This window comes from Strix aluco, chromosome 1, assembly GCF_031877795.1.
Source record: "Strix aluco isolate bStrAlu1 chromosome 1, bStrAlu1.hap1, whole genome shotgun sequence".
NCBI classification, from domain to species: domain Eukaryota; kingdom Metazoa; phylum Chordata; class Aves; order Strigiformes; family Strigidae; genus Strix; species Strix aluco.
In genome coordinates this window covers 142,516,997-142,531,598 of record NC_133931.1, presented here as the reverse complement: position 1 = coordinate 142,531,598, position 14,602 = coordinate 142,516,997, and the positions used below count along the sequence as shown (strand labels likewise).

At 36.6% G+C, this 14,602-nt stretch overlaps 1 protein-coding gene across 6 annotated transcripts in view; it reads left to right on the top strand.

Moving 5' to 3' along the window:
- ANKRD28 (ankyrin repeat domain 28) overlaps positions 1-14,602 on the top strand; it is a 125,514-nt gene that overhangs the window by 61,974 nt on the left and 48,938 nt on the right. For all 6 annotated transcript variants that reach the window (XM_074838358.1, XM_074838380.1, XM_074838373.1 and 3 more), the window contains one exon: positions 5,516-5,594. In XM_074838358.1, the coding sequence (XP_074694459.1) occupies positions 5,516-5,594 (79 nt within the window). The remainder of the gene's footprint in view (positions 1-5,515; positions 5,595-14,602) is intronic.

Sequence of the window (14,602 nt, the reverse complement as noted above, 5' to 3'; positions counted from 1 at the left end):
ATGTGTAGTGTTAAAGTCTTATTAGTGAAAGTTTAATACTGGTGTTTCAAAAAATGTCTCTTCCAAATGCAATACAAGTGTTTATGCAAATAGTAGCACAAGCATTAGTTTGAGAAATTAATGGAGTCAGTGTGACAAATCTAGTCATTTCAACTACGATGTATCTGTAATCTGGCTTCAGAGGATACTTTGTGGTTAGGTATGTAATATGTATTATTTTTGTGGTTAACGGCATGCTTTCCTCCTAGTTTTAAGCTTGAAGACAGTTATTGTACCTTGTTAGGCTTGCTCACTCTATTGGAGTTGCATCTTAAATTTGAAATATGATGAGAAAATAGAGGTCTGCTTCTAAAATGATGTTAGCCAAAACTAGTTAAGAATTTGTTAATTTTTGACAATGTGATGTTCTGAGAATCGAGTTAAGAAATATTGGGGAAAAAAGCCAAAGAAATGACAGATTAATTACACTCAATTTAGGGATAAGTTAAGTTGTCAGAGATTTACAAGTTTTGAAAGCCTAATACTTAGTCGTTGTCTTCTACTTTCAGTGGACAATAATACAACTAATTTTCAAGTTCTAATTAAATTATGTCTTTTTAAGATACCATTTTGTGGTTGGACATACTTCCAAAGTGTTAGTGGCCTCAATTATGGAATTACATACCTAAACTAAACTTTTGTGAAGTTTAAGGTTGGAACATAAAAGGCGAATATTTAAATGTGTTCTTTTTTTGTGTAGAGGAACAAAAAATTTATTTAGAATAGACAATTATTCTACTTTACGAATCAATAATTCTAAAAACTATAGCAAAATCTGCAAATAAAATTCAGTGTTCTTGTGACTCTCAAGTGTAGCACTGGGACTTCACACTGGGAGAGACCTCTGTAGTGCTGAACAACTAAAGAGTTGGAAATACTTTGTAATCATGTTCTTGTAAGTTATCTGTGAACCCAGGAGTTACAAATCATGCTGGTTGAATAGTCCCTATTTTTCTAACCTAACTGAAAAATATACTAAGTATTATATTTAAACATAGTTTTACTTACAAGGAATGTTTATTAAAGCTATTACAGGGTATGTTGGGATTGAAACTCTTTCAAGATTTACGATTGTGTATTTAGGATTGATTTCTGCCAGGAACAGATGGTATTGAAGCAGACAGCTGGCAAGTGATACAGCAGAAAACACCTATTAAATGATACTTTGTAAGTGTGATCAAGAAATAATGAGAGTATTTTAAAGTGTTATTGCAAAATTTGGTTTTGAAGAGCAGATAGGATAAAGAGGAGTTTTCATGAAGGGCGAAGTTGCATTCATGCTTTTCCAGAAAATACTTCAAAGATTTTGGATTAGTAGATGTTGAACTGTTTGAAGGGCAGATTGTAGTTATATCCTAATATATACCCTTGGGGAAGCCCTGGTCAGGTTATGGCAATCTTACTGGATATGTACGGGATAACACAGATCTGCCTTTAAGGCATCTATCTCCTTAAAACTCTCTGTAGTTGTATGTAGTTATTCTAAATCAATTGCAGAGATAGAACCCAAACCAGGAATAAATTGTTATATCTCAAAGGATACTTACTACTTCAAAAAGAGGTAGACTTGAATGCTGCATCTTTAAATTAGTCATTGATTTGTCCATTGTAGAAGTTTTGATCCATGAAACAATCAATGAAACAATTAAAACCTACATTTTAGGTAAAATGAAACAAAGGTGGTGGTATCCTTGTTCTAGGTTAGGGGAGTTATGAAGAAGCTTGTAGCACCACTGTCCCTGTCACTTTATTCCAAATCTGGTTTTAATGGGGTCATATGGCTTTCTCCTAGGTATTTCTCATGTTGTAATCCTTATAGAAACTCCTGTGTAGATGAAATGTTTGAGAAACTTGAGAAATGAAAGTACTGTGAATGGAGGGAATATATGTTTTTCGTGTAATGCAATCCAAAGGCACATGTAAATATGAAGTTGGGGTTTTTGTGACACAGAACTGCCATTCGGAAAACTTGATTCCTTAAGGACCAAGCCCTTTCATTGTTTTTTCGTTTGTTGACAGTGTTGACCAATATCTGAAATCAAACTTTGGAGTTTCTTATTAGGAATATAAATTTCTTTGCTGTTTCTACTAGAATACCAACATTCTTTTTCAACTATGTAACAACCTGCCTAATGCAATTAGTGTGATGTATTTCCTTAGTAACACTACAGCTGATTTGGAGTTGTAATAGTCCCATTTGTCTTGCAGATTTTTGAATTGGAAAATGAAGATGGCACAATGCTTGCTTTTCTGGGTTGTCAAATACTGCAGTAATACTGCGATATTTGGAATTAAACAGTACCAACAGTGTTAAATTGTACATTCTTTGTTAACAGTGGCTTTTATGTACAAATCCCTTTCTCTCTTGAAATGTTTCTTTTAGTGTCATTTAAATTTATGAAACTAAAGGAACAACCCTAGGGCCAGTATTTATATTAGTATATTTATATCAGTGCTGCAAGATGTCTACTTCCAAAGTTGCTTGTTAAAACTGAAAGTTTGATTGGTGTTATTTACTGTAATGCTTTATATGCAGTAGTTTGTATTTCCAGATGAAATTTGTTCATCAAATGATTACTGGTTCTTAATAAAAAGTAGTTCATCTGTATAGCAGTACTTTAACAGCATTTAAAATACAGAACTCAGATTTCATTTGTTAAAATTCAGTAAAATGTAAGACTTCAGATGGAACAAAATCAGAATTTTCTTTTAATGGAAGTAAAGACTTCTGCATACTGATGAGAGCTTGCTGAATGCAGCATTTCTGCTTTTGTAAGAAGTTCTGAAAAGCAGGTTTTTAAATACTAAACCAAAAACTTGTTTAATTAAAAAAAAAAAAAAGTTTAGCGGCATCAAGAATTTCCAGCTGTGAAGCGAGGGGGGAAAAAAGTCAGGGCTTCTGTCAAAGCACCCTCAGCATGCAGAATACTTGTGGTTGATAGAGACCCTGGGGCTTGAGATTGTTGAAATACCAAGCTCTGGAGTTGACCCAGAAGATGACAAGCCATGAGCATCCCAGCAGAGCTGCCCTGGTGCTGTAGAGCAGGGAAGTCTCCGCCAGCCTCCTGCAGTTTTACTCCCTGCTGCAGAACTGGGAGCTGGGCTTTGAGTATTTTCAAGCTGTCATCTTAAAAGCAGCAAAACTGAAATATTTGCGTGACTGGAAGCACACAGCTTGGAAACATAGCAATGCTGGAGTGGAAATGTTGCCTGTGTTCAAGCTGCTTGCATGTTTGTATATTGGTGGTTTTAGGATCCTGAACAGTTTTCATTAGTAGAGGTTGGATTTTTGGAGAAGCGTGGCTCAAATTTATCAGAAATTTGAACTGTGGATGTTTCAGGAAAATATATTTGGAGTTTGACATTTTTCTGGACAAACAGCAGCTCCCTTCTCTCCACCATTTTATTGGAAGATTTCTGGCTATATCTGGTTATATCAGTTTGGGTACTTGCATGACTTCTGTCACTGAGTTAGGGGGGGTGGCGGGGGAAACAACCCAAACAAAGTAAACAAACCAACATCTTAACAAATGTGATGAAAATTTTGAGTTTTGCCCTTTAAGTGGGGAATGTAGTTTTTGCTTTTGTTCCTGAGTGAATATGGTCCCTACAGAAGGGCATACTCATGTCCCATCTTATTTTCTCTAATTCTACAATGAAACTACAGCAGTATATTATCAGACTCATTTTTTTGTGTTCCTTAATCTGTAGGTTATAGGCTCTTTGGCATTATCAAATAGGCTTAAATGGAGTAGCAAAATGTTAGCTAGCTATAGTAGCTCCGATCTTCCAGACTGGAGGAATGAAAACTGAGTTTCATTGCTGGGTGGTCTTTACTGCCTTTGAGCTGAGGAAGCAAGTTTAATATGTGTATTACTTTTTCCCTTGCACTTCCTGTCTGTCTCTCTTTTAATTTTTGGTTTTTTTCCCCACCTAGATGGCAAGTCCTTGGTGCCAGGGGCTGTATCTTTTGTCATAAATGTTTAACTGCAAGTGAGATATACTGGCAAGTAATTGCTACTGTGAGGCATTATGGGGTGTTAGTGATAAGCAAGTAGTATTGATTCCTTATTCTGGGTGCATCAGTGTCAGATTTATGTTGCTCGATTTGAAATTACTTGTGTGTAATAAAAAATTATGTTGGGAAACACTGATAAGGTGGTGACTGTGTAACTGTTATTTTCTGAGCAGGGACTAAACAGGGAGTAGGTTGTTTGGGGCAGGGGGTTGGGTGTGTGGTGGTGTTGTCTTGGGTGGGTTGAATGTTCTAAGTTCTGAAATTGTCTTTCATGTTTTAGAAGTGGCTTCTTGGGTCTCAGCTCTAGTTTTACTATCAGATCTCTCTTGCTGTGAACTTTCATTTTCTTCTATGCTGCTAGCTCTCAAGTAGGGATTCACTGTATAAGGTTATTTTGGCAAGGGATATGGATGCTTTTCACAAAAAAAGTCAATTAAAATGTGCGTTAATTTTACCGTAGTTGTGACACAACAGTTGAATTAATAGAAATGTCTTGTGATTTAAAATTTCTTGCTGCTTATAATCGTGATCCCTCAACCCCGGTGTATTTGAAACCCTACTAAAAAAGATCTAGATATCTAAGCAGAGTTTAGGCCAGAACCGGGATGCTGACTGATAAAATCCATCTCTTTTCTTATACCTCAGTGGCCTTCCCTCAGAGAGTAAACTGGTTGGTTCTTGTTAATTTTTATCACTCACTGTGATGTGAAACTGATCTTACTTTCTGATTAAGCTATAAACTGGTATAGGGAAATTGGCACTGATCCTGAGAGAGCTGAGAACTATTTTGTGCTAGTCTTTCAAAAGTGACTATTCATCAGTATGTATTGTGTATGGCTAAGTAAGTTCTCTTACTTGTACCTTCAAAAGGACCTTAGATCAGCCTGAACTAATCAAAAGTGCTGCGTCTTACTTGTATCCTCCAGTGTTTTCTGCAAAATAAATTGCATCTCTACCTTCTCTTTGCTTATTTACAGTAAACAAAACAGTTGAAATTGGATTTCAGTATTCTTGCCCATACTCACTCCAGCTTATTTTCTATTTAAAAAATAACTGCTGAAAGTAACTTTAAACTTTCCACAGAAAATGTTTTTCACTAATTGTTGCATATGAAGGTGACACTACGTTTTTAACTGTGTAGGACAGCCTCAAGTTCCTGTCTCTGGAGCCAAGTGAATGGTGATATCTAACTGATGGGTTAATCTAAGGATGTGATGAGCATCTGTATGTCATGAAAACACTAGTTGACTATGTAGGTATTAAGAGTTCCTCAGGGAGAAGCATGCTTGTCTTAGTAAATGTGACTAAGGTCTTTAGAGTAATTATGTTTTCTAAAATATGAAATGTACAATATTTGGAAGATGCACTTTTATGCAGTGTTTTTTCATAACTCATACAGAATGCTAAAACATACTCTTTTATTTTAAATAAAACCTTTTTTCCCCCCTCTTACCACAGGATAATGAGAAAAGGACCCCTTTACATGCTGCTGCCTATCTGGGAGATGCAGAAATTATTGAACTACTTATTTTATCTGGTATGTTCTGTTCATGTTAATGGAAAAAAAAAATAACACTGTGCACATCCAAAGAAATATTTATGTACGTCTTATTCTGTTTAGCCTTTATTGAGATACTTAATGTACTAGAAATTAAAGATGTTTGTACTGAAATTTTGGTTTCCAGACTTATCAGTGTTAGAATGCTGTGTAGTTCTGCTCTAAAATATTTTTTTGTAGAAAGCCTTCTCAGTTATAACTATTTTTTTGTCACTTCATCAGCTTTAGGCGTTGCTTTGGTTCTGAAATGGCCTTCAGAAAAACAACTAAAGTTGAACATGAAAGATGGCATCCAGAGTTGGTTATATTATTTTTAAGTATCCTTTGCTGTTAGCTTAAATGCACAGAATGTAATTAGAATCAGCTGAAAATTTTAAAATCTCTTGTCTCTTTTTTTCTATTCATTGATACTAAGACAAAGTGTAAGTTCTGTAAAACAGTATACTTCTGTCTTATAAAAAAAAAACCCACAACCAAACCTGTAATAAGAACTTCATGACTGAGATACTGAATTGATTGTCTTTGGTCTTGGACAAATCTACCGATCAGGTAGCTTGAGGCTGAATTCATGACATGGAGGATATGAAGCTTTAAGATTAAATAGAAAGATTAAAACTTGTAACAGTCTCATAGAATTATGTTAATCTTCAGTCTGCTTAATGGCACACCTTACCTGTGCAGAGCTGGCTATTTCCACACACCTGTCCCCCCACCCACATCAACCACTAATAAGAAATTTTGCTTTAAGAAAAGGTCACTTTTAAGATTGTAGGTGTCACTTCCAGAGTTTCAATTGAAATTGCCAGGCACAATTTAATTTGTAATAATTTAGCAAGATATAATCTCATTAAATATATTAGATGTACTCTATATATGATGATATATACTTATAATTAATTAATACCATATTATGTATATTATATATATATATATTTCTCATGGAAATATTCTATAGTGATAATTTGTCCAGAAAAGTTCACCTGTGTTTCTGAGAAGGTGCTGTTTTTCCCTGTCAAGAAAAAAAACAAGTTCTGGTGACTCTTGAACATATATAATGACCCCTTTCTTCTGAAAAGGCATCTTGGACTTGGCAAGGATACTTGGGGGGGGGGGGGGGGGGGGGGGGGGGATGGGATGTTCACAGTGATTAAAACCAAACGAAAACCCAGAGCATCTACCCATGTTATAAATTCTGCAGCGTTGTAGTCAGCTACTTCTGGGAGTGAAGCTTCAGACTGTTTTGGGTGAACAGAGTCCAGTTACCAGAACTGTGATTGAAGAAAATCTCTCAGGCAAAGGGCTTATGGAAGAAGTGAGATTCTAGTTCAGATATTAATGAGACAAGATCCTGATTTGGGGGATGGCAATAGGGGAAGAAAGTTTAGTCACGCTATTTGGGCGCATAGCCTGGGCATGAGTGTAAGAAAAATAGGAGAAGAAAGGTGGGAGGTGGTGAAGAACTAAGAATTAGGTCTGCATAAATACTCCAAAGTTGAGCTGTTGCATGCAGGAGAGGTTGTAGGGTGTTCCTGTGTCTGCAGATTGTTCAGGAAGACTGGGAGGCATTGATATGTCTCGGATAACATTTATCTAATGAAAATCAAGATTTACTTACACAAAGCAATGCGTTAAATATTGCAAAGCTTTTGATTTTGCAACTGTGTGGAATGTATAGGCAATATCAATCTAACCCTACTGTGCTCATGTCCTATGCTGTGAACTTCAATTGCGTATTTGTCCCTTGCTGTAGGAGCACAGCCTCATGAATTTCACAGGGGGAGGCTGTGCTGGGAATGAATCGGGGTGGTACAGGGAAGGAGGTACAGATGGCAGTTGTTGATGCATTTGTAAGTGAATGAAGAAGGGCATTAATTGCAGGATGAGAAAGTGATGTCTGTGTGTTAAGGCTGTTCAGTTTGAAAGGCTGCTGTACTTGGGCACTAATCTGTATATTACCCGCTTGCACGGGTGGTTTTAGGCAAACAGCTCAAACCAGACCAATTTAGTCTTCCTAATTTCTGAAGGCTGAATTTGAAATCTTTGTGTTTTGTGATGTGTGAGCGCTCACAGCTGTATCTGAAGTGCTGCACCAGCTACTTCTCTGAGAAATTGGGTCTAGGTGTCTCAAAATGCAAAAGCCAAGATTTTTCTTTTTACTCTCTTAATTGGAAGATGGGGAACAGAGGTTAAGTGTATTTATCCTCTCCATTTCATAATGATATGGAAAATCCATCGCTTGTGTTTCAGCTGGAAATCAAATCTCTCCTTTGAGACAGATGTATAATGTTACATTTTGTCATAATAGATGAGCATTAGGGAGCAAATAGAGAACATCTGTTACCACAGCAGGGTTTGAAGAACACTTGCCATGTTGCAAGGCCTCTTTTTGAACAATGAGAAAATAGTTTGTTTAATAAATGACATTTCTGAACAACAATCTCCTCTGTGCAGTAAATTTGCATGTAAAAATTTTGTGTGTGGCCTTAATTGACCTATTGTAATATATTTGCACAAGGAATTGAATTACAGTAGTGTGGACTACTTTCAGCCTAGCATTTCTCACCTTGTGAGAGCTTGGCTTTGCAACTTGTCATGTCATCTAATGCAGTTTTGCTGGAATGTTACTAGGAACCACTTTACTGTTTTCCTGTTGTGCAGGCCATCCTATGAAGACCGTTTGCTCTGACTTTTTTTAGTCTTTCTTCAAACTGGACCTTAAAATTACTGAAATCAGTGCTAATCTTTCCACTACTCAGTGGTTCTTACCTGATTCTTTCTCATTATTCTCTATTCTTAAAGTGTGTATCATATGTTACCTAGACATAGGTTTTTTTAAATTTGATTGGAACATCTTTTGCATCTCCCTCCAGGGCATTCATGTTGCTTTCAAGTATATATTTTCAATCATACATTGCTGCTACAATATCTTTATATTACTTTGCTGAAGACGTAAGCAACCCATATTGCACCTTCTGAAGATTTAACTGATTGAACCTATTTGCAAACTTTTGTGGAGTAAGTTTTCAGTCTTACAAGCATACTTAGTTTTTGAATTCTTGAGATATTTTCCCACCAAACCTCAAGGTTGTTCTGTGACCTCTCCTATTGTAGTCTTTCACGTGGGCAAGTGACCTGAAGGTGATGGTTTGGATACAGACTCTGAACTGCAAAGAAAATTGCTTCAGTGACTCCAGTTTGGGGCTGGACATTCAGATTGGCTTTTGTTTTTCATCTTGAGACAGTGCTTCACTGAATGCTAATAAACTTGTCACCTGAGGATGTGAACGTTCTGCCAGCAAATTGTCATACTACTGATCTGTGGAAGTCTAAATACTCAGAGCATCTCTCCCTGTTAGATTGTAGCTATATAAACAATTAGCTTCCTAAATTTGTTAGGTAAGGAAGTGAATAGTATGTAAAAAAGAGGCATAAAGATGGTTGTTTATAATATACAGAATGATGGAACAAAAGTTCGTATTTTAGTCACTTGAGAACCATAATTTTAGAAGCATTTTCTTTTTTGTATTACTCTGTGAAGACTCTTAACACCCATCACAGTTGCATTATTATGACAACTCTGCATCCTAGTGCACAAATACATGTCTACTTTGCATAATTACACTGACTTTAATTGTGTAAATACTTGATGACAAACTACTGAAAAGTAGAAAAGTAAATAATTAAGTCTTAACTGAATGTCCAACTTTTTGTTCCTTGCAAGAAGTCCTGATTAAAAAAAATCAACCCCTTTTAGTTAAGTCCTGCATATGAATTGTTCTGGGGAAGCTTCTTGCTTTATAAAAAAACCGATTCTTTCTGTTTGTCCTACGCTTTTTTAATGCCATCAGAGTCTATTCTGCAGGCAGTTGACATGTGAGGAGCAGGACAGATTAGTGTGATCCCAGAATGTGTTCTTTTGATTAGTAACTTTTTTCACGTGTCTTATCTAAAATACCATGCAGGCTATTATTGCTTTCACTGAAATAAATGTAATTCATGAAAATAAACATCTGAATTACCTGTTGTTTTCTTTGGAATAGATTTCATTCCTATATTACATTGATACCTAAATATTAACACAACACGTTTCTGTTTGTTTAACCCAAAATTTTCACTGCATGGAGCTCAGCATACAAGAGTGTGTGGTTAAACTCAGTCTCATTAAGGCTTGGCAGCCCATGAGTTTTTGTTGTGCTTTCCTCTGGGTCAGCTGGAAAATGTAAGAATCATGCTGACGCTGGAAAACTATCGTTACAGTAATAACAGATTTTGAAGGATATTAAAGACCCTGCAGCATTACTCTACCAGCTTTTCTTTCATCTATTTCTGAAGCAATGCAAGTATTAAAAAGTCCATGCAATGACAGTCGCACAGCTCAGCTGTTGAAAGGCCATTGTTGCAAAAATATCAGCTGCATGAAGCTCCCTTTGTTTGGATTGCAGGTGTACCCATGTGCCAAAGGCATTTCACAGGGGCTTCTTTTACACTAGCTGTATATTTCGGCCGCTTCCTCTTCTTTTGACAATGATGTTGTCTGCTGTTTTCTTTTTCGAGCTCTCTTAACTTCCCTCTGGCAGCAGTAACAGTCCGTTACTGTGAAGAAAATAGCTCTCATGCTCTTTGAGAGAGAAAATGAAGCTGTCTTATGAAAAGATAGAAGCATTCAGTAGCTCACAGAGTCCGAAAACCTCATGTTGCTCTCTGAAGCTCGAGGAGGTAGTGGCTGAGATGCAGCAGAATCTCTGAAGTTCTGAAAGGAAAGGGACGTGTTATATTGACAAGGCAGTGAAGTTCTGGAGGATGGCTTTGACTTGATTGTGGTTTTCCTCCCTTTTGTGGCCAGTGTATCTCCATGTGTTTTTGGGGGTTGGGTGGGGTGTGTTGGTTTGTTTTTTAAACAATAAAAATAAAAACCATTGTTGAAGCATCATTGTGGCTAATCAAAAGATATTCCAGTCCTGTCCGTCTCGGGTTTTTTTCACTATTCTCTTGATCCTCTGCTATGTGTTTAGCTTATAAATAGGAAGAAGCTTTCTCTCAATAAGGTCTTATTTATTATTTTTGCAGCAACAATTTTCCAAGTATCCAAGTTTTTGATAGGAAATTACCATAGATTTTTATTACTGATTGCTCCAATTCAGATCTCAAATCTTCTTTTACTTCACAAACTTTTTCTGTATCTCCTCCTGAATGTTCACTTTTTTTTTTTTTTATTTAAGGAAAAGTTCTCTTCTCCATCTGTTCATTCCCCAGTGTAGTCTGTGAATTTCTGCTTGCCACTTTAAGTACTTCCACAGTCGTCTTCTCTAGATAAAAAGTGGATCATTTGAAAAGGAAGAACTTCTGAAGCTAATACTAGCCCTTAGGAAAATAATTACAGTAGGACAGCTGGTTATTCTCAGTGATTTTTACCTGAGATCTTCCTAATTTGTGCAAAGATCACTCATAAACTTACTTCAGTATACTAGTTGTCAAGACAAAGTTTGTTAGCTTTTTAAAATGCAATCTAAAGATCTTATTTACATCTTTTACTCCTAAATAAACATTTTAGAGCTTCAAATATTGAACATCAGCTGTCTGTATTGCATATGTGATCGAAAACACTTTTGCTTTATTTGCTCATATTATGATATTGTTCAATTGCTAGCACATCTTGTACAATAACAAAGGAAAATACTATCCTTGGCAGTCTAAAAATACACACTACAAGCAAAACAGTGGAAGGCAAGTCAGTACTTAAGTCAGTATTGTGAGCAATGATGAAAATGTCATGTCAGTTCTGTTGTATTTCTTCTCTGAATCTATTTCCAACTAGTGATGCATAAGTAATGTAGCTTTCTGAGAAGATTTACAAATAGCAAGAGTTCTGGTGCAGAGTAGCTCAGGAAGAGAGTCACAGCAGAAGTTCTTATGAGAGGTGATGTTCTGAGACATGGCTGTATATAGTTATATGGCACTTCATGCATGAAGGAGGAGTTGTGTGGCTGTTCCTTGCAGCATTTCCTGCCCGGTCATTCATTGCCTGTTTCAAGAGATGGTTGAGATGCTAGCTCTTATTCAAATGTAAAGGATATTGACACCAATGAAGTAGCAACTGGATTGCAGAAACATATGTCCAGGTGTTGGTGGCTAATAGCACATTTAAATGTGCAGTTGCCAGATATGGACTGATATAATGAAAGCTTCCAGGATCATTCTGTAAATCAGTATATGTATTGAGTTGGAAAACATGTCATTTGGAACATAAATCTGCTAAAAGTGAGCATCACTGAGTTTTGTAGTAGCTTCTGTACTAGATTTATTAAATGTCTTTCCAATTGACAGTCTTGTGAATACAACTTTACAATATGAAATATAAGATTCAAGGAGGAGGAAAGAAAAATGTGTAATAATTCTCTCCCTGCCCCCCCCCCCCCCCCCCCCCGCCGCAGTTTTGCAGAGCAAAAACCCTGCTTTCATATTTGCTTAGATGTGTGATCTTTTATTAGGCAGTACTAGCAAAGTTGGTGATGAAAGGGAAGATCTTGTTTAATATTTCAGTTTAGTGCACCAACATGGAAGAATAAGTTGGTTTGGTTGGAAGGTGTACTTTTAGGGGAGTGTCATTTACATAAACAGTCCTTAAGTTCAAGCAAAGACGATGAGTGTTTGTGTTGCAGTACTGTATTTGATATCTCTAGCAAGCCCCCAGATCCTTTTCCTGCAAGCTCTATGGCATTAAAAGTATTGAAATATGTGAAATTTTACATTAAACAAATGAAATATTTGAGCAGTTTTAATAAATGTTAAGACCAGCCCTCTGAAGTCTGGAAGATCCAGTGTGGTGGGGTTTTTTTTTTGGTTTTGTTTTTTTATTTACACATTGGGGATTGAGGTACACTGCACTGTGCTTTGGAAGAGCAAACTGCTGCATAACTGGCATTTGAAATGTGAGAAATGCCCTGGTTAACACGTCAGCAGATTGAACTTCACAGAGATAATATTGCATCAGCAGTGTTGTACAGGGAATTATATATGTGCATGTGTTCAAACTGTCTTAAGCAAACAGTGAAGCAAATCATCTTTAAGCAAAAGATATTCAGTAAAGGTGTAATATATTTTCTAACATTTAGTTGCAATGGTCTGGAGTAGAGCTTTAACCCGGAGGATGAAGGCTATAAACTTCCTCACTCTTGCATGGTAAGAGTATGATAGGTATGAGGGAGCTTTATGTCACATGGAGAGCATCTGAAGGTGGGGGGAGAAATGGTAATATTTTCTCCAAATCGTGTGCTAGGGAATAAAGAACAGCCTAGAGGGGGATTATGTCTTCAGATACAAGGCTTTTTTGAGAAGATATTTTATGAAATTTAAATAGTTCTTGGCAGCATGCTGTCTTGGAGAAATTTGGGGGGAAGTATCTCTATGTTAATCTAAAATATTATTTTGTTTAACATTATCTAGACCTATATATCTCCCTATTCTCATGTTAATAGTGCATACGTGGTTTTTGGTAGTACGCTTATTCTGATTATTAAAAACTTTTTCTTTCAATCTAACAATTCTGGAACTCCTTTAAGAGTTGTTTGTTGCGGGGGGCAAAAATAAAGTTGGTGGTTCTTTTAAGTCCATCAGAGATTTAGATCTTTTGTCAAAAGTCAACTTTGGGTTTTTTTTGTCAGAGAATCTACAAAATTTTTGTGCATTTGAAAAGTTAACTTTGGGATGTACTAGACCTAGGCTTTTTTGCTTCTTTGGATAGAAGATCGCTTACGAGGTGGGGGACAGATATTACTGTGTTGATTTTGTTCTTTTGAGAGGACTATGTTACTTCTAGATACTGCTTCAGACTTCCTTAGGTGTTTCTTTGGCTAATGTGGCTTTTCTTTCTTACCAAAACCAACACTTTCAGATATTCTTTTCCTTTAGTCCTAGCAAGTTTGATGAACTTACCACTGGGAAAACCTTTTGTCCAAGATCTTGTTGTATTTATTCCTGCTCTCTTCTGATGTGATTTTTAGGCTGTGTTTTAAAGTACCAGAAATGTCAGTGAACAGCTTGGCTGAACCCATAATAACGGCTTGGACTCTAAGCACATTTTCTCTAGAGCTTAGGTAACTGCTGCTTCCTTGGAGTGGAAACATGCATTTCTCCCCTTCTGCTGGGCACGGTGCTTCTTCTTTCTCAGGTTTCATCACCTGGGTGGATCTGACCTGACTTCAAATCTTGCAAATGCATTTTCCTGAGGACAGTGATCTAGTGACCCTTACTTCAAAGAGATTTGTATCCTAAAATTAGAAATCACTTAGACTTTGAAAGTCTTCATTCCTTGGTTGTTGGCTGTAGACGTGAAGTTAGGTGAATCTTGGAGTACCATTTTGGCTCTTATTTTTCTCATCTGTTTTTACAACGTGTGGCTAATAATAACCAGGAAGACAATCAAGAATTACAGATACGTTTGAAATACATTGATTACATTCTCACTTACTGATCATTCACATTGTCTTTTGGGAAGGGTTACCAAAAATCCTAAGACATTTCTGGTGACTTTTAGAATCCTCAGATTCTTTTTTTGCTTGAATTCTGTGCAGAATTTGATACCGTACATTATGTTATGGTACACAATATGGTGCTGTACATTAGGTCCTTATGATGGTTGGCAAAAGCAGATATTTATGGTAAGATTACATCTCAAACTTTTGTTAGGTTGTGGGAGTTTTCTTCAAATGGACTTTCTTCTCATTCCTTAAAACTTATTTTTCAAAACTTTTGAACTTGGAAAATAGGTTGACACCCAAAGGTTCTGAAATTTGGTTAAGGAAAGAGGTTTGAAATTTGGTTAAGGTTCAGAAACCCCTGAAATTGTAGCCAGCAATTAGACCTCAGGCTTTGTCTGGTACTTGGAAGACCTAGGGTCAAAGTGAGAGTTTGGATCCAGTATCAGCTTCCATGTGTATCAGCTTAAGCCTGAAAGGGATGGATTGACTAGAAGCTGATTAACTCAGAGA